At 54.4% G+C, this 24,019-nt stretch overlaps 8 protein-coding genes across 8 annotated transcripts; 4 read left to right on the top strand and 4 right to left on the bottom strand.

The window, feature by feature from the left end:
- Positions 1–506: 506 nt before the first annotated feature.
- Positions 507–3,881, bottom strand: PG997_007529 (uncharacterized protein; the record flags this gene model as incomplete). Its single annotated transcript, XM_066811844.1, has 4 exons — positions 507–1,712; positions 1,763–2,734; positions 2,779–3,645; positions 3,693–3,881. 4 exons carry the CDS (start codon positions 3,879–3,881, stop codon positions 507–509), a joined length of 3,234 nt encoding a protein of 1,077 aa, XP_066667186.1.
- Positions 3,882–5,917: 2,036 nt separating this feature from the next.
- PG997_007528 (nuclear distribution PAC1) lies at positions 5,918–7,457 on the bottom strand (the record flags this gene model as incomplete). Its single annotated transcript, XM_066811843.1, has 3 exons — positions 5,918–7,090; positions 7,173–7,341; positions 7,420–7,457. 3 exons carry the CDS (start codon positions 7,455–7,457, stop codon positions 5,918–5,920), a joined length of 1,380 nt encoding a protein of 459 aa, XP_066667185.1.
- A 1,892-nt stretch (positions 7,458–9,349) lies between these two features.
- Positions 9,350–10,586, bottom strand: PG997_007527 (uncharacterized protein; the record flags this gene model as incomplete). Its single annotated transcript, XM_066811842.1, has 2 exons — positions 9,350–9,948; positions 10,130–10,586. 2 exons carry the CDS (start codon positions 10,584–10,586, stop codon positions 9,350–9,352), a joined length of 1,056 nt encoding a protein of 351 aa, XP_066667184.1.
- Positions 10,587–12,253: 1,667 nt separating this feature from the next.
- PG997_007526 (uncharacterized protein) lies at positions 12,254–14,001 on the top strand (the record flags this gene model as incomplete). The annotated part of the gene is made up of 5 exons (XM_066811841.1): positions 12,254–12,517; positions 12,606–12,615; positions 12,671–13,142; positions 13,202–13,442; positions 13,516–14,001. 5 exons carry the CDS (start codon positions 12,254–12,256, stop codon positions 13,999–14,001), a joined length of 1,473 nt encoding a protein of 490 aa, XP_066667183.1.
- On the bottom strand, positions 13,874–15,757 carry PG997_007525 (uncharacterized protein; the record flags this gene model as incomplete). The annotated part of the gene is made up of 5 exons (XM_066811840.1): positions 13,874–13,981; positions 14,480–14,919; positions 15,006–15,506; positions 15,585–15,652; positions 15,708–15,757. The coding sequence occupies 5 exons, from the start codon at positions 15,755–15,757 to the stop codon at positions 13,874–13,876; spliced, it is 1,167 nt and encodes a 388-aa protein (XP_066667182.1).
- An 873-nt stretch (positions 15,758–16,630) lies between these two features.
- Positions 16,631–16,924, top strand: PG997_007524 (uncharacterized protein; the record flags this gene model as incomplete). Its single annotated transcript, XM_066811839.1, has 1 exon — positions 16,631–16,924. The coding sequence occupies one exon, from the start codon at positions 16,631–16,633 to the stop codon at positions 16,922–16,924; it is 294 nt and encodes a 97-aa protein (XP_066667181.1).
- A 1,812-nt stretch (positions 16,925–18,736) lies between these two features.
- Positions 18,737–18,991, top strand: PG997_007523 (uncharacterized protein; the record flags this gene model as incomplete). The annotated part of the gene is made up of 1 exon (XM_066811838.1): positions 18,737–18,991. One exon carries the CDS (start codon positions 18,737–18,739, stop codon positions 18,989–18,991), a length of 255 nt encoding a protein of 84 aa, XP_066667180.1.
- An 866-nt stretch (positions 18,992–19,857) lies between these two features.
- PG997_007522 (GDPD-domain-containing protein) lies at positions 19,858–23,489 on the top strand (the record flags this gene model as incomplete). Its single annotated transcript, XM_066811837.1, has 9 exons — positions 19,858–19,978; positions 20,044–21,493; positions 21,555–22,042; positions 22,207–22,265; positions 22,322–22,363; positions 22,478–22,856; positions 22,918–23,062; positions 23,116–23,326; positions 23,397–23,489. 9 exons carry the CDS (start codon positions 19,858–19,860, stop codon positions 23,487–23,489), a joined length of 2,988 nt encoding a protein of 995 aa, XP_066667179.1.
- Between the last annotated feature and the right edge of the window lie 530 nt (positions 23,490–24,019).

Genomic DNA, 24,019 nt, shown 5'->3' with positions numbered 1-24,019 from the left:
AGGCATACTTATCTTGGCTCATGAGCTTGTAGGTGATCATGCCAGAGAGCAGCCAACAGTCCAACTGCGAATTGAACTAAGTGAGAAACATGCATCTGGACAGAGCACATAAAACACATGGAAAACACATGAAAATATCTTGAAGCCTAACATAAATCATATAACTAGATCGTATCTCGTGCTCATAATAACATGTTTTATGATATTACATCATAATCATTTCTCTCCCTCTCTTCCGAGGCCCTGGGTTAACGATTATCCCATCCAAAGCCTCTCCCTTCCCTTTTATCCTCCTCATTAAATCTCCGTCACTTACTCCAAAGATACCCCCGAAGGCGTCCCCGAACTCAAGTGGTTGTAAGGATCCTTCTTCCCATCCGCCGCCGGCACCGTCGTCCCGCGCCCCTTCATGTGCTCATCGTGCGTGCTGTGAAGCGCCACGTGCCCATCCCCGCCAGCGCGCGACAGTATATCCTGCCGGTGCTGCGCCTGGTGGCCCTGCTGGTTCATGCCGGAAGCAGCAGCGGCGCCAGCACCGACGCCAGCGGTCGAGGGCTGATGCCCGTCATGCCGGCGGCCGCGCGATCCTTCTGGTGCATGTCGAGCGTGGAAGTGGGAGACGTCGTTGACGTGGGGGAGGTAGTGGAGGTCAACGGGGCGTGGGGCCTCTCATTGGCAATCGACGACATGGTAGTAGGAGAAGAGCCGGTGTTGGCCGCAGCGCTCTGGCCGGGCTGACGGTGTCCAGTCGTCTTGTTGTCCGTCAACGTCTCGTAGGCACCGCCAGCCGCGGCAGCGCCGGCACCGAACGTTGCGACGTCACGGGCCTTGTGGCCGTGCTCGTGCGAATCCTTGTCGTGATGCTTGTCGTGGTGCGAGTCCGAAGTCGTAGTCTCATCGGCGTGCTTGTCGTGGTGCTTGCGAGTTGGGAACGGCAGGATGCTGTGATGGCCAGTGGAAGACTTGTCCTTGTGCTCCTTGTGATCCTTGTGATCCTTGTGATCCTTGTGATCCTTGTGATCCTTGTCTGAGCTGGTCGCCTCTGCTGACCAGTTCAGTGTGGCGGACTCAACGGGCTGGTGTTGGCGGGCAGAGGAAGTAGACGAAGGAATTTCGCCAGCAGCGGCGGAGGCGTGCTTATCGTCATAATGGTCGCGCACCAGTCTAGAAGCGCCGTATCCGGCACCAGTAAGGCCGGCACCGACGTTGGAGTGGTGGGCGGAGGAGCGAGGAGGCTCGGCCCGCTGGTCAGCGAGCGAGGACGGGGACGTGTTCTCGTGCGCTCGGCTGGGGATAGGGATCTCGGACTTGTGGGCGGAGGGATGACCACTACCCAGTCCGTGAGTCTGACTCTCGTGAACCCGGCTGGGAATGGGGATTTCAGACTTGTGTGCGGAAGGGTGACCACTGCCGAGGCCGTGGGTCTGACCAGTACCGTGGAAATCATCACCCTGTGTCTGCTGCGACCTCGATCCAGCAGCAGCCAAGCTAGCCGGCGTGTCGTATCCAACACCCGAACCAGTTCCCGACGACGTCGTCGGGTGGCTGCTCGTACCGTGGAACCCGTGGGACTGGCCGGGGCCGGAAGTAGACAGGTTCTGCTCGCCATGCGACGGCGCGGTGAGCTCGTCGTCATGGTGGCTCCCATCCTTCTGCCGCAGGCTGAGGTTCTTCAGCTCGGAGTCGGAGAAGAGACCGGCCGAGTCGCTGTGCTGCCAGCCCCCTCGTGCTGGGGCGCGTTGTAGGGGTTCACGTTGCTGACGAACTCGTTGCGGGCGTCGGGCTTGTCGTTCTCCTTGCGGTGCAGGAAGTCGTACGCGCCCTTACCGGCGACAGCACCGGCACCGGCTCCGGCGAGGTGCTGGCCGGTCTTGTGGTGGTCATGGGTAGTGCCCGTAGTGGTGGCGGCGGCGGCGGGGTTGCGGTCAGAACCGACAGATCGGTCAGTGGTGGTAAAGATAGGCGAGTTATCAAGCGGGAATGCGCGCTGAGTGCCGGTCGTGCTGCTGGTGTTGTAGCCGGACTGATGCTCAGTGCCGGTGGTGTTGCGGCCTGTTACGGTATCGGCGGCGCTCTGGGCTGCGTTGGCAACGGCGTTGTAAGTGCCGGCTGCGACGCCCTGGTTACCGGTGGTGCTTGTGTTACCAGTGGCGCCGGTGAGGCCAGAGCTGGTAGATGAAGAATCATAAGGCCCGCCCTGTTCGTACCCAGTGGTACGGTTGTTGCCCGTCACCATGTCTGAGACATTCTGCGCGGTGTTGGCAGCAGCGTTGTATGCGCCAGCAGCGATGCCAGGCTGAGTGCCCGATGTGTTGGTGCTATGGGACCCAGTGGTGTTAGTGCCGGTGAGAGGGTTCTCGTGTTCGTACTGGCTTCCAGTGCTGCGGTTGTTACCGGTCACGGTATCAGAAACGCCCTGAGCCGCAGAGGCCAAAGTGTTGTAAGCACCCGCCGCAACGCCCTGGTTGTTGCCCGTCGACGACGACGTCGTAGTGCTGGGATTCACAGCCCGGCTGGTGTTGGAAGGAGAAGTAGTGCTGAAAGGACTCTCGTGCTCAGCCCCGACAGCGTTGGAGGTAGAGGCAGTTGTAGTCAAGGGCTTCTCATGCTCGTACCCATGCTCAGTCCCGCTCCCGCTGCGGCCCGAGACCGTGTTGTAGAGTCCCTGCGCCGCATTGGCCGCGGCGTTGTACCCGCCCGCCGCGGCGCCAGAGAGAGGGTGTTGTAGATCCCACTACCACTGCCGGAGCGGTTGTGCTCGGGCGTACGGCCGGCGACGGTGTCGTCGGCGCTGCTGCCGTGGCCGACGACGGAATTGTAGATACCGCCGCGAGGGACGTGAGAGTCGGGGCTGTGGCTCGCGGAGTGCATGGCGACCTCGTCGTCGCCGGCCGCGGGCACGCGGCGGTGCTGGGCGCTGTGGTCCTCGCCGCTGCCACTGCCGGTCACGGTGTTGTAGATACCGCTCGCGGAGGGAGGCTGGCGGCGGTGGGCAGGTTGCCCCCAGTAGGACTCGCTGTTGTCGGTGCTTGACTTGTCCTTGCCGTTGCTGACAATATTGTGAGACGCGTCAGTGCCGCCAAGAGAGGAAGCCGTGGAGCTGGTGTCATGCCCAAAAGCGGATCTATCTATGGCGCCCGTGGTGCCCGTGGTGCCTGTGGTGGCGGTGTTGCGGTTGTAGGGCTCGCTGCTGAGCAGACCACCAGCGGTATCGCCGGTCATATGCTTGTCCTTGTCCAGAGGCGATACCTCATGCTTGTGGCTGGCACCGCCGAGGTAGTTGCCACCTAGGAGACCACCGAGCGTGGAGGTATCTTTCTTGTGGTGGCTGTCGATGCCTTCCGAAGGACCAGTGCTGCTGGAGTCCTTGGGCATGTCGACGCTGGAGCGGCGGAAGTGGCCACCGGTTGTCGTAGTAGGAGCATCGTGGTGACCGGCGGTTGCTCGCGGGTGCGACTGAAGCGTGCCCGTCTCGAGGGTTTGCGCGGGCGACTGGTGGAGCGCGTCCTTCCCGGCCGTCTGGGGGCGCGCTTGTGTCACGTCCGACAGCCCTGTGGATACGGGGGTGTTGGCCGCAGCGCTGGTGTTATGTGAAAGCGCACCCTTCTCGACGGTCTGGGGACGGGAGTTTGTGACATCGACCAACTTGGAGACGTTGGTGGTGCCGCTGTGAAGGGGTCGGTCTGGCCGACGGTCTTGGGGTGGCTGCTCGTGACATCCGACAAGCCGACGCCCGAATCCTTGTGCTCGTGTCCGCGGGCGCCCTCCTTGCCAGGCAGGATGCTGCTGGTGGGGTTAAGTTGCGACCCGCTGAGTTCTCGCTGCTGCTCCTCGGCAGCAGGGGTCTCGGGGAACGCGCCAGGCGTGTGTTCAACGTCCATCACGTTGCCGCGGGACGCTTCCGACGTCTGCCCTCATGAGTGGCAGCGGCAGCACCGCCGCCGAACGTCTCTCGTATGGTATCGGCAAGACCCATCGTACCTTGCTTTTGGAAGTATGAAATATGGGTTTATGGGGTATCTTACAGTGGGTGGGGTATCAGATCTGGGAAATCTGATATTGTGTGTTGGTATAATGAGGAGAATGGAGAATGAAGCAGAGCATTATTGCATCAAGCAGCGCGGCAGGGCCATGGGGTCATATAGACGGGCCAGCAAACGCCATTCCGTTGCGTGAGACTATCATCACATCATCGATCACCCCCCGCGTGTTCTGCCCTGTTTTCCCAACTCATTGTCCCTCTGCAAGCCGCCCGCTAAAGGCCGAAGCTGAACAAAGGGAGAGAGCGGAAAAGGGCTGGCTCGGTGACATCACCAGTACGTGTCGATTATTGGTCAATTGCGGAGAGAGGCTCCTGCAGGTGCACGGTGTAGCAAACTGTCTCTGCGGCGGAAGGTCAGGTGCGGGAGGCAGGGAGGGATTCTCAGCTAAGAAGGAGGGAGGGCTAGGCCCAGAAGCCCCAGCGCCCGCATGTCATCGTCACGGTTGTCTCAGCCGCTGGCAGCAAGAGGTTGGGAGGGGATGGGCGGCCGAAGCCACCTCCTATGGCTTGGGGGGCTAATGGCTAGAGACGGGGGGCTGTGGGTGTAAATGTGGTGTAATGTGAGTGAGTACATTGATTCTGCAAGCCTACGTAGGCGTGAAAACAACACCTTTTTTCAGCTGCGTCAGTGGTTCGTCTTAGCGCCGCGCTACCCGTCCCGACAGAAATGTCTTCCTTGAAAGCCCCCAGTCTCTCCCCAGCAATGAGTGACATAAATCGTAAGATCTGGGGGAGGAACGGGTCCTCCTAAAGTTGAAACAATGCACCAAGAGTAAATAAAGAGGCATTGTGCAGGCTGATGTCATTTACGGCTCGGCTCGGCTCGGATCGAGATGTGTTAGGTTTGGCTTCGGCAAGACTGCAACAGTCAATAAGCATCTCAACAAGTGCATCTTGGGGGAAATGCCAATAAGAAGCAAAAGACGAGACGAGGGGGCAATCGGGATCCTGGTTATGTAAGTCAGGTACAAGCTCATAATCGCGGGGTTACGATACGACCTTACCAAGGCCCCTGATTGGTTCCCCGAATCTTCAGGGGGCAGAAGAGGGATGAAAACAAATGCTATCCGAAATGCGTGCCAGTGTCTGCAAAAAGCTGCATGGAATTCCTACTACGTCATTGACTGATTGTTTCTCTATCCTCTGATGTCCTTTCTACTTTGCCCAACAACAATTTCACAAGCAACCAACCCGCAATGACCATCTTGCTTGGAGCTCAGTATCTCATGAGAGTTGGGTGACTCGGCGAGCCACGACTATTCTAGACAGCGTATGAAGTCTCTCTGCAGCGTAGTGTCTGACCCAAGCCACCTGTCTTGCTACCCCGGGGCTCATGCCGCTACACAGTCTTGCGTCATATATATGGTCCCTTCCTCTCGCTTGCGGCGGCCGGTTTTTAGCAACTGTTTTTAAACACCTGGCGTGAGACTCAATGTGGACAGCAATGTAGTGGCCAGACTCGATTGAAGTTCGTCTCAGTAAACTTGGGATGTATGGCACTGGGGTATTTTGAGTTTGCAACTCCTGGAGATAGCCTGGCGGGCTTGTTGGTTAACACGCCGTCCCTATAGTAACTGTGTCCTTCATACTAACTGGTTCTCGTGGGGACCGAAATACGGCAGATGGGTTGGCCGGGGAGATAACAGTCGTTTGGTTCCACGGCTCCGTTTCATGCCTGAAAGACTCTATTGGCCCCCACGAGTTGCCGCCGACATGCATCCAAACCCACAGCAGACGGCACCTTGCGTCCGAAATAATGACAATGCTGCGGATTCAATGTTGAACCTTGTCCCAGTCGTGGATATCAAGTACTGTGACTCCGCCACGATATGCCCCAAAGCACGCTCAACCGTCAAACTCGCGGTTGCGCGTGCCTTAGTTGGCGAATATTCTGAGCTTCCGATCTACGCCTCCCGTGGCAATGATGCACCGGATGCGTATTTCGGGCGCTGCTGGTTTGGCGCCGTTGCGCTGAGGGGTGTTGGCCGCAGCACTGCTATCTTCGTAGTTGACGATTCCTGGGGCCCACCGGAGACAAGTGACGAACCGCTCGTGTACGTCTTCGATCACCTTGATGCATTTGCCGTCTTGGCTCAGGTCCCAGCATCTTACCGTCTTGTCGTCGGACGCCGAGAGGAGGTATTTGCCCGAGGGGTGAAACTCGAGCGCCCGTACCCAGTTATCGTGTCCTCTTAGTGTCAAGAGGCACGTGCCACGCGCGTCCCAGATCCGTATGGTTTTGTCTCGCGATCCGGTGGCCATGTACTCTGCCGTACTGGTCGCCGGTGGAGGCTTCTTCAACCCTGCCAACTGGGCGAGGTACTGATATGATGTAGGTGGGGCAAATGCGCAACATTCATTAAAGTGCTCGTGGCCGAACATGACCACCTTGGCCTCGGGTTCCGTCGCAGAGATGTCCCAGAGCCGCGCCGTCATGTCGTCTCCGGTCGAGACGAGGTAGCGCCCATCTAGCGAGGGAGAAACGTTTCGCACCCATTCGGCGTGCCCGCGAAGGGTCCTTAGACAGAATCCCGTCGCAACATCCCAAATCTTGAGGGTCCTGTCTCTGCTAGCGCTGACAAGCTGGCTTCCCGATGTCGGGGCTCCTGCCACTCCAGAAGGTATGAAGCGAATAGCGCTCACACTGTGGTCGTGACCTGGTAGGGTTCGTATGTTTTTGTATTCGTTCGCCGGATCCCACAGCTTGATGGTAAGATCAGAACTGCAGGATGCCAGAAGGGTGCTCCCTCGCGGGCCTCCGAAATCGACGTCCAAAACCGCTCTCGTGTGCCCTTTTATCGTCCTTTCCAACTCGCCTAGTTCGAAGTCCCATATTTTTATTGTGCAGTCGTCGGAGCCTGAAGCGATAGACGAATAGACCGGGTGAAAAGCGACGCAGTTGATGGTATCCTGATGCGATTCCAACGTCCGTTGCGCGGGGGCTTTGGGCAGCCATGATGTAGGGTCGCTGCGCTTCGATAGCGAGAGGGGTGTGGTGCTGTCGAGCTCGGTTTGCAAGGCCTGATTCCGGGACTCAAGGTCCATGACCTGCGCAAAGCGGATTAAGTGTCAGGTCTCAAGAAGCCCAGCCCGGGCCTAAGAGTGGGAGGGCGGTGTCGCAGCCACGTACCTTCTTCTGTAGACGGACGATACTCGTCCATTTTCTCTCCAGCAGGTTTTCGTACTTCTTTGCGGTGGCGGCATCGAACACGTCCTCGGGGAGGTTCAGGTCGGCCCTGACGGCGGCGGCAGCATTGGGCAGGTTGTTTGCCGACAGGTATGCGATAATGGACTTGTGCCTAAGGCGGATTCGCGAGGTTAGTATCTGTCATGGAAGCGCAGATGTCGTGTTTCGACAGGGGAGACGATGGACGTACAGCTCTTCGGCTTGCTTGTTGGACAGTGAGAGGGCCATTCTGAAGGCGGGGTGTGCTTGTCCACCTCTTCTTCAGGTTTGGCCCTGATATGGCTGGGGAAAGGAGGTGAGGTCGGCGCACGGTCTGAGGTATCGTTGCAGCAGGTGGTTATCGGGAGCAATCAGGTACATGGTGGTGGTGGCGGCCTATGTACCCAACATCCAGTGCCATCAAGAACAATGAGGGAAGGTACCTCCTACGAAACCAAAAGTGTCGGGCCCTGCACAGACCATCTCGAATCAGCAGTAGGTGGTGGCTCTGTTTATTGCATACTTCCGACAGGTTACTTAAGTGCATCTGCCTACCTAGCCTCATGCATCAAATGTCTCACCTCCGCCTTTGCTCCTGTCAGTGCTTTTTATCCTCTTGGATGCATCTAGTCAATGAAATATGTACATGGACATAATTGATAGCATGATCTGGCGAAGAGTTTCTGCATCCATCATTGAATGGCGCTTCAATCGTTGCGGGTAGGTACTGGATAAGCAAATGCCTGGCGAATGCGGTAGCGGGGCTTATTGCATTGGGGTTGATTGATCCTAGCCACCAAATCTTAATTCGTTCACCGCCAAGGTCGCTGGCTGTCTGGTGCTTCTAGATCTGGTATGAAAACTGGCCACTTGATCAAGAACTCACTACGTGTGACTAGCTCGGCTTATGATGATGCCTAGTAGGCCAAGTGATGCAATTTGAAAATAGCATAAGTCATGTACGTAGACCATTTAATACATATCATACTGATGCCACCACGTTGTGATATCATGCCAAAACATGGTGAGGTCTTGTCACTTGTGCTTTGAATGAGCTTCTAGAGGGCGGTGATGAGCAGCAATACCAGCTGCGATTGCCTTGAAGCCAGCAAACCACATCACATCCTTTGAAACCTCCAGGTTGAAAGGTGCCAGCAAGGTTTTTCTATCACTCCCTGATGCCTCAGATGAGGTGTGGCCGGATTATCATTTATTCGCTATCCAGAGGTTCCAACCATCGTGTGCTGCAATATTAACCTCCCACCTCTATCCAGAGGGGTAGCTTGACGCGGGGTCAAGGATGCAACATTCTGGAGTGAGTGTGTCAAGTGGGGTAAAAAGCTGATCAACAACGTCTGGGCACAGCAGTTGACGGGCATGCGAACGTCTTTGGATACCAGCAACTGACTGATGAGGCCCTCTCAATCTTTACAGTTAATCAATGGACTAGGCTCAAGAATTTAGTTTTCCATTGAAAACGATGTGACAAGTAGCCACCTTTGTGCTTGTAATGTGACATGCGTCGCAATCTTCGGACACACCAGATCTCTGCGTACAACTGGAGATTTTCCTGCAATAGCACCATTCTCCTGAACTTGGTTCCTACCTGGAGAGAAATCTTATATGAGATGGATTAATGGCAAGGAGATGCTGAAAACAGAATTGCATCTCAGTGGAAAATCAGAGGATCTGTCATATTCACTCGACAAGCAGGGATCTGGATCTCTCAGAAGCACCACTAATGCAACCTCGTCACCCAGCCAAGACCCCACCAACGAGATTCGGTTTCCCGCCCGATTGGCTTTGCGCTGCGTGTAAGTGAGTGTGTAGTCGCCCCAGTCCGCCTATCATGCCTTCAACATCATGATTGTTATGGAGGATTCGTAAAACTTTATGAAATCACAATTCCAGCACTCTGGTGCGTGAGGCCGTAATTAGTGGTAAAACATTGCTTTGCATTTGGGGAAACACTCTGCTATCAGAGCCGCCTTTTTCGCGCTGCTGGCGCGACCAGATCCCTCCATCTATCCGTACATTACTCCCTTGCCAATTATCCGACCACATAACGCCAGCTGCCTTGTTGGCAGCTATCCCATAACTCAACGAATTGACTTGGCCAGTATCCTTCCTCGGGTAAGCAGTCAAATGCGTAAACAAACAGACCGGCCGCGGCATCGCTCACAATCATCCTTCGCTTTTCCCAGTGTCTCATTGGTTCCTACATGGCACGCTGCATCGCAAAGCTTGAACGCCACCACCATCTGCACTTGGGGCACGAGCGGGATAATCACGTCCCGGACCCAATGTTGCCGAAGGTTGTAAGGGGTAAAGGCGTGCAGGCATCGTCTCCACGTCCCCGGATCCGTGAGCAGGAACTGGTTGGCCCCCGTTCCGCCTGTATGCAAGTCGGGAAACAGTATTTCCGCCCAGAGGCTGATCACGTTCAGACGCATGAGGTCGAGGTAGCGCTCCCGGCTCTCTGTGGTAAGCAGCGACGACAGGTGCTTCACCACCTTCGGGTCGAGGTGCGAGGGTGCGGAACAGCCCTCGTACACTTCCTTGAACTGGCGGATCCGCTCGACGTCGCGGACGTTGACCAAGGCAACCGGGCTCTCGACCGACAGCGTGCCGGGGGCAGGGCCGCTCCAGGTCGGGGGTGGACGAAGATCATCTTGTCGTACGCCATGAACGTCTCCAGCCGCGGCCACAGCGTCTTGTCCGTCATCTTCTTGACGATGAACTTGAAGAAGTTTTCGCGGCCGCCGTAGTAATATCTACCGGGAAAAGAAAATGCGAAAGCGCGCAGGTGTTTGGCGAACACGTCCAGCTCCACTCGGTTTGACCTTTGACCGTACTGCCACCGGCAATCCTCGTGGTGGCCTAGGAGATCCAGACACAACATGTCGCTGGCAGGGTCGAACCACGTCTGCTCCGGCCGGGGTTTGGGCGTAGTGTGTAGTGGACGGGGCGAAACCATGCGGCTTCGTCTCTGACGAATCTCAGGTACGCTTTTCGGGCCTCGCGGCACGACTGGGCAACCGCTGGCAAAGAAAGATGGTTTCGAGCGGCTTGGCTGGTGCAGGGGGCGTACTCGAAGAACTTGTGGCACCATGGACGGTTGGGTTCGTCTAATTCGGCCCAAGGCCCTACCAGAAGGGCTCTTTCCGGGATGCTGAACCGCCAAATCATGTCTCGGAGTTCCTGTACCAGTTTGAGGAAGCAGGTGAACTGATCCAGCCGAGGAGAGGCAGGCGTGTTTTGAGCTTTGGCTGCAACCTTGAACTCCCTGCCACCAACGAAGGAAACGATTGCGCTTTCTCCCTTGTCATGGTTCGAGGACTCCATCTTTGGCAATGGCGCGGCTGTCGATTTGGGCATGATTGGTTCTGTTCGGTTGATTTGGTTTCAATGGGACGGTTCCTGTGGATAGGGATAACCGGTCTCGGTAAAATAAATGCACAGATGGTCAACGAAAGAAACGCTAACGGTTCGACAGGGAGTATGATGTACCGAGTGACACGAATCGATGCCAAAGAAAGAAAATAGAAACGAGTTGGTTGGAGTTTGGTAGTATGGAAAGCGGGTGAACACTGGCGAGCCAGTGCCACCGTAGATGAAGTTGTGTGTGAGTGTACGATAGGAGGTGGGAAGGGGAAACAATGTTGCTGCGGGTTTCTTGATTATGATGGATGAAATATAAACCTCTAAGGTGCGTGGGTGCGGACAGGAATTTTAGGGCAGAGATCACTAGGGCTTGTCGTCGACGACGAGATTGGGAGGAGGTATGAAGGTATCGTTGACTGTGACCTGCGTTGACACGGAGTTTGAGTCGACGCGTGGGGTCATGTGTAAACACACCTTGCGTAAATTGGTTCCGCATTTGATGGTACATGAGTTAGGTACTTCATAGTCGCTGCCAAGGTAGTTGGATGCCTAAAAATGAAACAAGACCCGCCTGCGCCGGTTAGGTTGGCGATGTTCCAATACAAGGGACTTGTCGATTTTAGCAGGACCAAACACCACTTCTACCAAACATCACACCGCACCCTATTCAGTCAATTGTCTTTCACAATCCAGAAACGAAATTATATTGGCATCAAAGTCCTGCAGAGGAAGTTATGATGAATAGGGGTTGGAGTGCTCATACTGCTGTACGAAAGGGTAATCAAGTGAAGGGAGTCTTGTCGTATGGTCAAATATATAACTCACACAAACATCGGATCAACAAATGGCGAGATTTCCGGGTGAGCTGCCGCCCTTTATAGGGGGTGACCTTTCCCAGCGCGGCATGGCGGCGGAGATTTCCCACCGAGATGTCGGGCGTTGTGCGCGCTACCCTGTAGCATACCCCGTAGCGACTACCATTGCTCCGATAATTATGGTAAGGAACGATATGTTTGAATCTTGAAAATATACATGACTACCAGAACTGGTTAGCCCAGAGCATGTCAACTGACCCTTATGGTAGAAAAGGGGCTGAGAGGGGCGGCGATGATGGGTAGGTTGATTTTATATTTCACTTGTTTCCTGCTCTCCAACTTTTGGTTTGCTATCGGGTTTCATTCATTGATGTTTCCCTGCCTGTCATATGCGAGCCACTCGCCAATAGACCGAAGAGCCCGAAGGATGCCACTAAGATTGATCAGACGTTTAAGGGAAACCTATCCAATGTTGTTTTCATGGGAGGCATTAGTCAACTGGTAATCTGTTTGACGCAGACCACAATCATGATGTGTTCGTGAGACAGATGCAAAACTCGCAGATGCAAAACTCGCAGATTCCACTCGCAGTAGTAGACGTGACATGCATTGAACGTGTGAGGGTGCGTAGGGAGGGCCGAACCCCGGTCACTTCAGAAGTATGCCATTACGCTGACTGGCCAATCCACGCTCTCGGAGGTCCGGATGTAGATACTGCTTTGAGCCATCGCCCGAAAATGACACCTATGAAATCAACCATTGCCATCTTTGACACTTTTATTCGAAATCCTAAAGTACCCTGGTTTGAATGCTACGAAATGCATGGCTTTGGACTTTATCTGGAACATGGCACGTGTGATTCCAATACTCATATCCGCTGCTCTCTATGCTCTTGGGGATTGCACCCAAGATGCGGCGACATCATACTACCGCTCAACAACAGTGGTCAAGACCACAAGCGGCTTGCTCATTGGACATCCGGGGCCGAACCGGAGCGTTGTGGCCGAGTTTCTGGGTGTTCCCTACGCCGCGCCTCCCATCGGAGAATTGCGTTTTGCGCCGCCCGTACGGCTTCCGAGTTCCAACGCAACTCTGAATGCATCAGAATGGGTAAGTGTTCTCTCTGCATAACGAGAGTTTAAACATCCGGACAGGCAGCTGACAGTTGATGTGAAGGGCTTGTATGTAATCTCACCAGGTTCCGAAAGGTGTATCTTACGCTTGCTAACAAGATATTGACATACGCTTAGTGATTGTCCACAGGCGCCGCCCAGGCCAGTGGATTTCCCCGGTTTCACCCCCAAGCGCAGCAAATCATCGACTACTTCGTTGGTGGCGCGGGAACCCCCCAAAGCGAAGACTGCCTCACACTCAACATATGGACCAAACCAACCGCCTCCGCCGCTCAACAGAAGAAGCCCGTCCTCATCTTCCTCCACGGCGGGCGCTTTGCGAACGGCAACACCCACACCCCGTTCTACGACGGCCAGGCCCTCGCCGACGCCGAGGACGTCGTCGTCGTCACGCTGAACTACCGGCTCAACATCTTCGGCTTCCCCGGGGCGCCGGACGCGGCAGGCAACCTCGGCCTTCGGGACCAGCGGCTCGCCGTGGAATGGATCCGGGATAACATTGCAGGTTTCGGGGTGACCCCTCCCGCATGGTGCTCTTCGGACAATCAGCTGGCGGCGTGGCTGTGGATTACTGGGCGTACGCTTACCAAGAGGATCCGATCGTCAGCGGGATTATATCCCATTCCGGCAATGCCTTCAGCTTTTCCTTGAATGAACCCAGCCGCCAGATCATCAATTGGCACAACGCCTCACATGCCCTTGGATGTGGCGCCGACGAGAACTCCTTGGCGTGTATGCGAACCAAGAGCTGGGTAGAGATACTCAAGGCCGCATCGCAGGTACAGTCTGCGGCCAGTGATAACCCGGTGCGGTCCACTCCGCCATTCTACCCACAGGCTGATGAAAAACTTGTGTTCTCCGACTATGGAAAGCGCTCAAGAGATGGCAACTTCGCTCGACTGGTAAGTGAGCTCCACGATTGACCGGGTGGACTGTCGGGAGGAAGAACGAATCATCTAACATAAGGAGACATAGCCCTATGTCCTCGGCAACAATGACAATGAACAAGGATACTACGTAATATCGGCCTACGGACGCGGTGTCAACGTGACGAAAAGCCAAGGTGATGACTTCCTGTTGACATCGTTCACATGCCCCAACCACGCCCAGGCGCTGAGCCGGCGTGCCGCCGGAGTACCCGTGTGGCAGTACCGCTACTTTGGTGACTGGGAAAGCACACGGCTGTATCCCACGAGCGGCGCCTACCACGGCGTCGATATGCACATGATATTCGGGAACTCCGAGGCCGTGACAGTCCTGCCGCCAAGCGAAGAGCAAGAGCAGACCGTGGCTTTCATGCGGCATCTCTGGGTCCAATTCGCTGCGGATCCCGTCAACAGCCTGAGTCGCGCTGGGTGGTCGCGTTTCGAACCCGGTTCTGAGTCTTTGGCGCGATTCGCGCATGGTAATTCGCCCAGGTGGAGTTTTGTTGAGCCGGAGACTCTTGCAGCCGATTGTTAGGGCATTTACCTGGAAACAGTGGGAAGCACGTTGAAATAGGCATTTATTTAAAGTTGGTACGTACGGCCCGTCCCGCACGCAAAAAGAAAACATAGGACGATGTGATATATATCCAAGCCTCTACCATGAATAGTATTGCAATGGAATGGGATTGTGTAAATAAAACCCACGTTCGAGTGTGTAGTATCCCCTTGATGGCGACAGCGCTGCCCCCACAATGCCATCCGTCCTGTATAGGTACACATGTACATTGGGGAATATTTAGTGCCGTAGCATAATGGTTATTCCATCAGGCATAATGCTTACTCTACTAGATGTAACGCCTGATTAAACAAATGCATATATCGACTATTGCGAAAGGTACCGATTACGCCAAAGGCAGTTTTGTCGCCATCAGGGGGATAGCTAGATCGACATGTTACTACGTCGGCCCCGCACCCGGTGAAGGCGTCTGAGCACCCAATCCCACGAAAACCACCAACACAGCCGCATACGCCGCGGTGGCCGACATGACGTCCATGGGCTTGTCGAGGTAGGCAGCCATCAGCAAGCCAAAGACGACGACGAAGAGCGTGGTCGAAACCAGTGAGGTATTGAGATCGTTGCGCTTCACCATGAGCCACATGGGCCCGACCAGAAAGGCGCCGCCCAGCGCGGCCATGACGAGCCGCTCCTTGAGGCCCTCGAGGGCCGACTGCGCCACGTTGGCCACCCGCGTCGCGCCCACGGGCTGGTTGTCTTCTTCCCAGGGGCCCGGGACGGGGATCGGAGGATCAGGCAGCAAGTGGTTGGCGGGTATATCCCCAAGAGCTGTCCTGATGACAAAGTCGTCGATTTTCCGCTCGCCAGTCACGAGGAACGGGTCCCGAGGCGATTTGCTTCGTTCGATCATGTAGTCATAATCTTTGATTCCCTCGACTATTATCGCCAAGCGCCAAATCAGTCAGCTCGGCTTCACGAATCTTAGGTGTTGTTTTTGGAGGATCCAACAAGTAGAGACATACTGTACGATTTGAGGTCTTGTTCCCAATTGCCGGGATCGTGCTCTCTGAACCGCATATCCACCACGGCTTTCACGAGCTTGCACTGCAGCTTGCGCAGCTGGATCCTCTGCAGTTCCGCCAAGCTTACCCTGAAGCTGCGGTCTTTTTCGGGTCGCTCCCAGTCCGAACCGGGACTAGGTGTGTCTGGCGATGATCTGCTTGATAGAACATGCCTCTCCCAGAGGGACTGGAGGAGTTTAGACAATGCATTATTACTCCTAGGCTGTTCGATTCTGGAGATCAGGCCGGGCTGGTGGTGGAGGAAAACCCACAATTCCGGATGATGGGCGAATTGATTCCTAGGCGGCCCGGCGGGCGGTACGGGGCCGATGGTGGTCTGACGATGAAGGGAGACACGAGGCTCGTACTGTTTAACGGACGCGGCATAACCGCGTGTGGAACGCTGCTCGATGAGATTCCCATTCAGACTTTGTTGCCGAGATCGTGCCCAGGTCGTGCTTGCTGTGAGTGCCCTTCTGAGCCCTCCTATACCCGCTTACTCAGTTTATAGAGATTTGTGTTGCTAGACATATCACTTACCATGGCTTGTCGGATCTTCTTGGCCAGGAGCAAAGTCGTGGGCCGAGATGGGGGCCACGGTGGCTGTGCTTTGATAGGGGTAAGATCGGTCTGGACACAGGTATAGACAAAGAAGCTACTTACCGGGCAGCATAGGTAGCGGCTTCAGCCCGAAAACCAACGCCAGTCGCCATCTCAAGGTCAGGAGGTAATGAATCGCACATGGGTAAAGCTCAAGATATCTCTTGTATAAATATCCCTTATCTATACTAGATTTGCTAGACATCGTGGTAATACTGGATTTTATGTAGTCATATGGCATGTCCCCTACCCACCGAAGAGAGTACGGCTGTGCGGGTACCTGCAACGGGGGGGCCGGTATCAAACGTTAATCAACCCGCCTGACAGGACCAAGTGCTGTAGCCATCATTTTAGCGAGACTCAGGCTCACGCCGGGCCAGGCTAAACTCTGCTAGAAGAGTTGACCAGCTTGCTCTGGGGTAGCTTCATGCACTTGCTACCGCCAAAACGCCACAATGCACTGCGCCCCCTGTCGAAGCATGAAGGCTGGTTGGCATGCCAAACGTCGCCAATGCACTGGCTTTGATAGCCAGCAGCCTCCCTCACTGACGATATGCCAGTCGGTGAGACATAGGAGCCTTCGATTCTCTTTTGTCCTGTATTGACTTCCCGACCGCCCTTTCAGCTGGACGTAGCTGGGCTGGATTTTGTTTTGAGCCTCAGAGCACAGTTTAAACCTTCAAAGTACCAATGGCTCTACTGGCCTTAGCCATGAGGGGCTGGCGAATTCCATTTAAGGCAGCTTATCCTTCAGCAACCTATCTAGCTATAACAATCGCGAGATGTGCCAGCGTCAAGTAGTACTGGATTTAACGAACTGGTCTATGAGACTACAATAACTACCTGTTCATTCAACTCCAGTAATCCTCCTTTTCATGCTCCACACTATCTTACCATCCCTCTACACCTGGTAAACGTCCTCGCCCTTTACAGCACGTCACCAAGTCAAGACAATCCCAGATAAAACGTAACACGGCATGACCGAAATGGACGCCTGCTCGGCCGGCCTTGGTGTCAAGGTCACGTTTGGCATGAACTTTGGCCGCTGGGTGCGAATTGATTTCGAAGCGCTGCCCAGGCTTCTCTCTACATGGAACACCTGGCCCGAAGCCCCATCACCCGAATGCTCTCCCTCGACTACTCGAGAACGTCTGAGACTGAAATCGCGTATCGTCTGCCGCCGAACGTGCTTGAAATCGGCGCAAGCACGAGCCTCGGAGGCCTTTATTTCACCTTTTCCGATTCCCGGTTCGCCGAAGCCTGGATGGATGGGCTGCTAGTCTGGCGGTGTACCCTTGGTCCCACCAAAGAGCATCGGCTCTATATAGATCGGTTCATTTCGAATGCGAATTTGTTGCTGGCCATCAGCCAATCCGAACGACCCGTACCTTATGTGGCCAAGCAGGAAAATACGGGGAAATACCGCCACGAGCCACTGAATGCTGTAACCGCTTCTCATGTCAAACTCGTCCCGGGGTTTGCAAAGTGCAGTCCGCCTCCCCTCGGGGCATACAGCGACGCAGCGCGCGCCGATGTGCCAATTATTCATACCGAAGTTACACATTCGCATACACATACACATGCGCAGGTTATCCCGGTATTCGCAAGGGGCAGTCTGCCTCTTCCACGTGAATCGAATCACACACCACACCATGCTGTAGCCGTTCCCAGTACCGTATCACTCACGAAACTCATAGGGATATTTTCGAATCATCATGAGAGGCAGTAAGTGGTCGGACAAATGAAAAGGGCATTTCTCTTGTACAACCCAGCTGACCCCACAAGGCCCCATTTCTACCTTGAGGCCTCGGATCAGGTTGAAGCCGGGGTTCCCGTTCCAATACGAGCAAAGGCTGAAGTGGCAGGCTGCACCACGCCATCTACACATTCGCACCGACTATCAGAACGCCTCGAAACACAACAAAAGGAAATACAACGGAGAGGGGCATACTTACAAAGTTTCCGAAGAGCGTCTTGCGTTATTACCCGTAAAATAAAGGAGTTATCATTGGCTTGATGCTTAAGCAACAACGAGATTTGTTATTTGCAGATTATGAATAAAATTGTCCCTCAAAGTAAATGTCCCAGCGTTAAGCACATTATCATAGTTCTTTCCAGGTCGCCTCCGGCCTGCATCGACAGGTCTTGAAGCTAGGAGACCTTACTTGATATGTGTGCCCCCAGAATTCCTGAAGACTCCGTAGCATCGATTCGCGCCTTGTTCGTGCCATATGGAAGATCAAGTTATTTTCGTGATAGAGGCAGATAATGATTCAGGATGATCACCATCGACATTCGTGGAGAGGATGCAAGACGAGACAAGGTGCCATATGGTCCAGGCTGAGCATCGCACAAGGCGGGTCGAACGTCCAAGTAGCCCTCGTGGCCGGATCAAGCTTCGCAATCGTTCACTAGGCGACCTTCGGCATGGGGCTGGACGAATTAAACTTTCTCAGCCGCAGCGGGCGAGACCATTCTCCTGCCATCTAGTCGATCACCCGGGCGCCACATTATAGTACTCCCCTCGCAGGCGCTTGAGGGTCGGCTGGCGCGTCAAAGATGCGTGATCCCATCAATTGGCAAACAGCGCCTTCCCCATTGGCGATATGCTAGTTTTGGCAAGGAGGCCTCATATACTCAAACTTCGCCCTCGTTATCTACTATTCCAACCTGCTCATTCAGCAATGCTGACTTTTGCGTTGAAGCCGGGTGAGTTTGCACTAGGTAAACCAGCGTAAACTCTCAACGTCCGAGTGATAACCAGCCAAGGAAGGACAGTGGTCATTCCACTTTAGCTGATGCAGCATTATTCCATCCCACACAGCCAAGTCGTCTAACGGGGCAATTCCGAACAGAGTAATCCACATATATTAGTAGCCTTGCCCCGGGCTGTCATCTGAGGCCGTTATACCTTGTTTCTTTACTCTCGCATGTGTCTTTGTAATCATCTAATCATCGACCCAGCCTTTGTCTATAATCAGCAAGCATAGAAACCAACGAGTTCTCATCGCCATAGTCTTAGATTTCCCCTTTACACTTCGACTCGAGACCAATACGCACACGATTGAAAACAATAACCAACTACCCCCAAGATGGGCTCCTCCGCAACGGGACTTGGCGTCTATATCACCCTTAACAAAACCAAAGGCCAAAGGGTGCACGTCGACTTTCGGACCCCAGCACAAGCCGAAGCCTACATGAGCTGGCTAAGGCAAACCGACATCGTGCGGAGAGAGGACTTGGAACCAGAGAAACGATACCACACCGAAGTCTCGCTCCGCCTGCCATCAAGGGTCTCGGAGATCGTCACCAGCACAACCTACGGGGGGCTTCTATCTGGTGTTTAAAGATACCGTCTTGGCCCACGAATGGGCTGCAAACCTTCTCATATGGAAAAGAGTACCGGGCCACGAGTGCTGGTTATACGTGGATCGCTTCATCTTGAACAATGAGTTGTCTCGGAAACTAGACCTGGACCAAGGCCCGTCGGTTCGGGTCTCTCTAGTGACACAACAGAACTCGGGTGGCCTTCCCGGTCAGGCAAAGCACAGTAAATCATCAGACCCACCTGTCATATTTTGGTTCCGAAGATGACACAATTGTGAGCCAATATATGGTTCCTGCTGTGACATAGCATCTGAAGGGTCAATAGCCACACGGCCAGGGAAAGCGTTAAGAAGGCCTTCAGTGACAAGATTATGTCAGATGGAATTTTTGAGAGCTTAAAGTCTGTGAGAGCCGGGGTTGGCTAGTATCCAGAAGAAGCCGAGTCTGGACTAAGTAGAAAGAAGGTGGCATTAGCTTTGGTTCTCCTGCGTTGAATTTGCAGTGACCTCGGTGTTCTTATAATTCCACCAGACCGTTGGCGGGAGCTCGCGGGTCCTTTAGCAGTCAATTTACTGTGGTGTCACATGGTGAACTTTGGTTCCTGGGTCGGCTAGGTCGGCTGGTGCACGCTGGGGGATAAGTAGGGCCCATGGCAATGGTACCAGGTGCATCACGCCACTTTACCCCTGGCCTAAACTGCCAATCGGGTACTCACATAAAGAGCCGACATCCAGGATACTCTGGGTACTCTAACCCCGCCAACACACCATCTTCTAGACTGACCAGCGATTGTTGAATTTCATGAGCTTTGCAACAGCACACATACCAGCCAACTAGAAAAGGGGACCGGCCAGTGTCACCTTGCGCAACATTCCCAGTCATAAACATGAGATTCGGAAAAAGCTTCCAACAGCTGATCATCCCGGAGTACGGGTCTTTCTATGTAGACTACGTTGGGAGAAAGGCATTGATCAAGAAGCTGCACACCAAAGGGCAGGATCTTGATTGTAAGTAGCCCCATCGACAACTTCATCCGAGTGCTGAGCTACAGCAAAGCTAAATCAACCACCAGCCGCCTACCAATTGCTACGAGATGATTTTCTCCGGATCGAGGAATTCAGGGCACGGTTTCTCTGTTCGGTTCATGGCCAGGAAAAGGAGATGATTGATAACTTTCACCTCGATGAACTTCCCAGAAGCATCCCTGTCCCCAGTTTCCGTCAGTCGGAACTGCACTTCCTCGCCGAAGGATATCGCGGCTTGCTTAACATCCTCGCAGAGCTACGTTGGTTCGATAGAGTCAACAAAACCGCCGCACGCAGACTGTTCTGTAAACTGGAGCGGATCGATACGCAAAAGGAAGGGAAACATGGGGCCCAATGTGCAGACTGGTTCGATCTCTACGCTGAATCGGAAGAGAAAACCACTGCGGCGGCGCGTAGGATGAGTGCATTACTGACCGGGTTGGATCGGGCTCGGTCAGACCACGCACCAGATCCGCACGCAGTCCCTTTGAAGAAGACACCCTGGCGCTTCGGTTCGGCCTCGGATCGACTACCCGACATCAGGGCGCTACATCACTTGGCCCTACAGGGTGATGCCGAGAAGCTTATCCAACTGGCACATCCCGATTCCACATTCGGCTCCGGGGTCGTACAGCTCGACCAAGTGATTAAGTATCTTATATTGAATCATCTGGAAGCCACCGCTGTTCAAATCCTAGAGCGATCGCCAGAATATGTTCAGAATATGGACAAGGATTGCTTACTCTTCTGCATGCGAGTCACACTCTGTGCAAGATCTGCGGAGGATGTCTCTACGGGTCCTGAGATCAGCAGGCGCGAGGAGGAGCTGCTCGAGGTCTTCCGACGTATGCTACAACTCTGTTCCAGTTCCACCCGCCGATCCCTTAATCCCGACGGATCTGGTGCGGAGCTTCTGAGCTTTGCGGTCAAACATAATCTCACGCGATACTGTGAGATGATCCTTTACCTTGGTGGCCCAGTAATGAACCGTGACTGGGTCACTGAGTTGATGAAGGCTGCGAAGGGAAGCAACTTACCCTCCCCATTTGAGATCATGCTCTACCAGCGACAACCCATATTCATCGATGCAATCAAATGCCTGGGCGAAGATATGCATGGAAACGCGGATCATGACATCCGGCGCATCCTTGATGGGTTTCTTACAGCAGCAGTAAGACTACAGAATGACGAGGCTTTCCGGTGCCTCATTGATGCCGGCTGCAAATTCTCATCCATATCAGCAGGGGAGCGAAGCAGTAGCGGGAACGCTCTCCATATCGCTGCCCTACAAGGCCGAGTCGACTACGTCAACCTGTTGCTCGCTGCTATCGGCGAGCGGAGAGAAACTCTCGACGCCACAGAGCCTCGGAGAGGTCTGACTGCGCTCGCCATCGCGTGCATGCATGGCCACGAAGGTGTAGTCAAGGCTCTCCTCCTTGCTGGTGCGGATGCTTCAGTGAACGATCAGTTTGGCTGGACCGCAAAAGAGCATGCCGCGTACAGAGGACACCAGGCTGTCGCCGGACTCCTCGGAGACTGGGACCGTACCATATTCCAGGGGGCCAGCAAGCAACATTCCAGCAATGGCAGAGCCGGTGGCGCCTACTCTCAAGCAAGGCGAGCAAGCAATCATTGTTAACCTGGGCAGTATTCAAGCCCGGTTGAAGGAAGATACGGTCGTGGTCAATTGCTGCTCATCCAATCCAGCGACTGCAGCAAAAGAAGACACGTCCTACACTCTGACAGTTTCCGCGCCGCAGGAGTCCCAAGTTGGGAGGTTTAAAACTTCCATGACGTTCAATCTACCGCTCATCAACGATGATCTCGATACCAACCCATGCGTGTTTCTGCTCAGGGAAGACGCAACCCTGGTACTCACTTTCCGGATTACAGCTCGTAGTCGCCATGGGCCGTCTCAGGAAAAGGTGGTCGGAATCGGAAGTGCGGTTCTGGAAGGAACCAAGCTGGCTGCTGGTTGTCCGCGAGAGAACTTGGTACGAGAGCGAACTGCTGCGATTCTTGATTGCGACACTATGGATGTCGTTGGTACTGTTCTTTTCACTTTCGTCCGGGCAACACCATACCCCCTATCTTCAAAGCCCCTTGCCTACACAGCAGCGTAAATGCAGCGACGAGATGTTAGTGGTAGGCCATCGAGGTAGGTCGCTTCGTTCAAAGGCGTTGGCGAAGATGTGCTTACCTTCTCCCAGGGCTCGGCCAAAACATTGCCAAAGACAAGTATCTCCAGATCGGCGAAAACACTATTCAGGTGCGTATCTGGTTTCTTAACGAGCAGGATTGAATCTCACGTTCTCTCTTGTTTAGTCGTTCTTGGCAGCAGCCAAGCTTGGTGCTTCATTTGTCGAGGTGAGATACCCCTGAATACGTCAGCCCCACACTCTTTACTAACTGCAATAGTTTGGTGAGCAGCCTTGAACAAGTATAACCGGGGATGATACTTACCTTGAGACAGACCTGCAGCTCACACGAGACCTGGAAGCCGTTGTGTACCACGATTTCTCGTTCAGCGAGTCGGGCACGGATATCCCGATCCATGATCTGACCCTGGAGCAATTTCGGTACGCGAGCAAGGTACAGTCTCCACAAGGAAACCCAGCCTCGGTCATTGGCAGTCCACATAGGCCGACTTCTGGATCCGCTCCGAGACTCCGCTCCCGTTCCGTTAGTAGGGACGAGCCGGGGGCTACCCAGGTGCAGGACCGAGTAAAGCTTACCGTCGACTTCCGAAACAAGGGCTTGAAGCCCAACACCCGCGGCGAGTTCATCCACGATTCGCTAGTTACGTTGGAAGAACTTCTCAGCGAGCTTCCCGAAGATTTGGGTCTCAACATTGAATTCAGTAAGTCCAGCTTCCTCCCGGGCCGCTCCGGGTTCCTCTACTTCTAAAGACCTATATCCAGAACACCCCCGAATCCACGAGACCATCGCCGCCGGCGTGGCCCCCGTAGTCATCGAGATCAACAAGTTCATCGACGTGGCCCTGGACAAGATCCGCCAGTCCGCCGGCGCCAACCGACCGCTCGTGCTCTCGTCCTTCACCCCGAGGTCTGCATCCTGCTCGCCCTGAAGCAGCGGGCGTACCCGGTCATGTTCATCAGCAACGCCGGCAAGCCGCCGCCCAGCGACCTCGACAAGCGGGCCGCGAGCGTCCAGGCGGCGGTCCACTTCGCACGGTGGTGGGGCCTGGCGGGCATCGTCTTCGCGTCGGAGCCGTTCCTGCTCTGTCCGCGGCTGGTGCGGTTCGTCAGGAACGCGGGCTTGATGTGCGGGACGTACGGGCCGCAGAACAATGAGCCGGATAATGTCAAGGTACGGAGATGCTTCATAACTACCCCCTATTCAAATATTGATTTGTATATGCTAATATCTTGCGCACTAGCTTCAAGCAGATGCAGGGTTGGATCTTCTGGTCACGGATAGGGTTGGCCTGATTGCGAAGGCCTTGACTGAGCATGGTGCAGGTTCGGAATAGCGGCACCCCCTTTTCCAGAAAGCCCAACCGCCGATGATGCCCAGCTCGGAATAGCAATGAATAGCTAGAAATGATCTCTTAGATGCATCCTACTACTTGGAACACACAACTTCACATTTCGTTTCATCGAAGGCCTCTTATTCCATTACCCCATGGATATAACCATCCCGAGTAACCGTCCAGCGCTGGCCAGGTCTGGCAGCAATCATTAGCCAATATCCCTGGAATAGCAGGATGGCATCAAATTCGTGTCAGACACCATCTTAATCAACACAAGATTCGGGAAAATATCTTCTTTCTCTAATCAACCTCCCTTAGAGAGCCAATTCTCCGACATAGGCCTGGATTGGCTAAGTGGTATGTGTCCCCAATCAGGGGTGATAAACTGTTGAATCACATCAGGCGGTATAACTGGCATCCCTTCAAAGTCTCTTATAATGATGGATTCGATCATGACTCGGTTCAGGCGTCTGGTCCTTGGGGGCCTGCGTTCTGCCTCCCCATGAAGAACTTCTTCGGAAAAAAACTGG

The sequence above is a fragment of the Apiospora hydei genome (genome assembly GCF_038363865.1).
Source record: "Apiospora hydei strain CBS 114990 chromosome Unknown utg000006l_segment0_segment0, whole genome shotgun sequence".
In the NCBI taxonomy this organism is placed as follows: domain Eukaryota; kingdom Fungi; phylum Ascomycota; class Sordariomycetes; order Amphisphaeriales; family Apiosporaceae; genus Apiospora; species Apiospora hydei.
The sequence above is the reverse complement of the archived record's forward strand: the minus strand, read 5'-3'. Positions and strand labels throughout refer to the sequence as shown.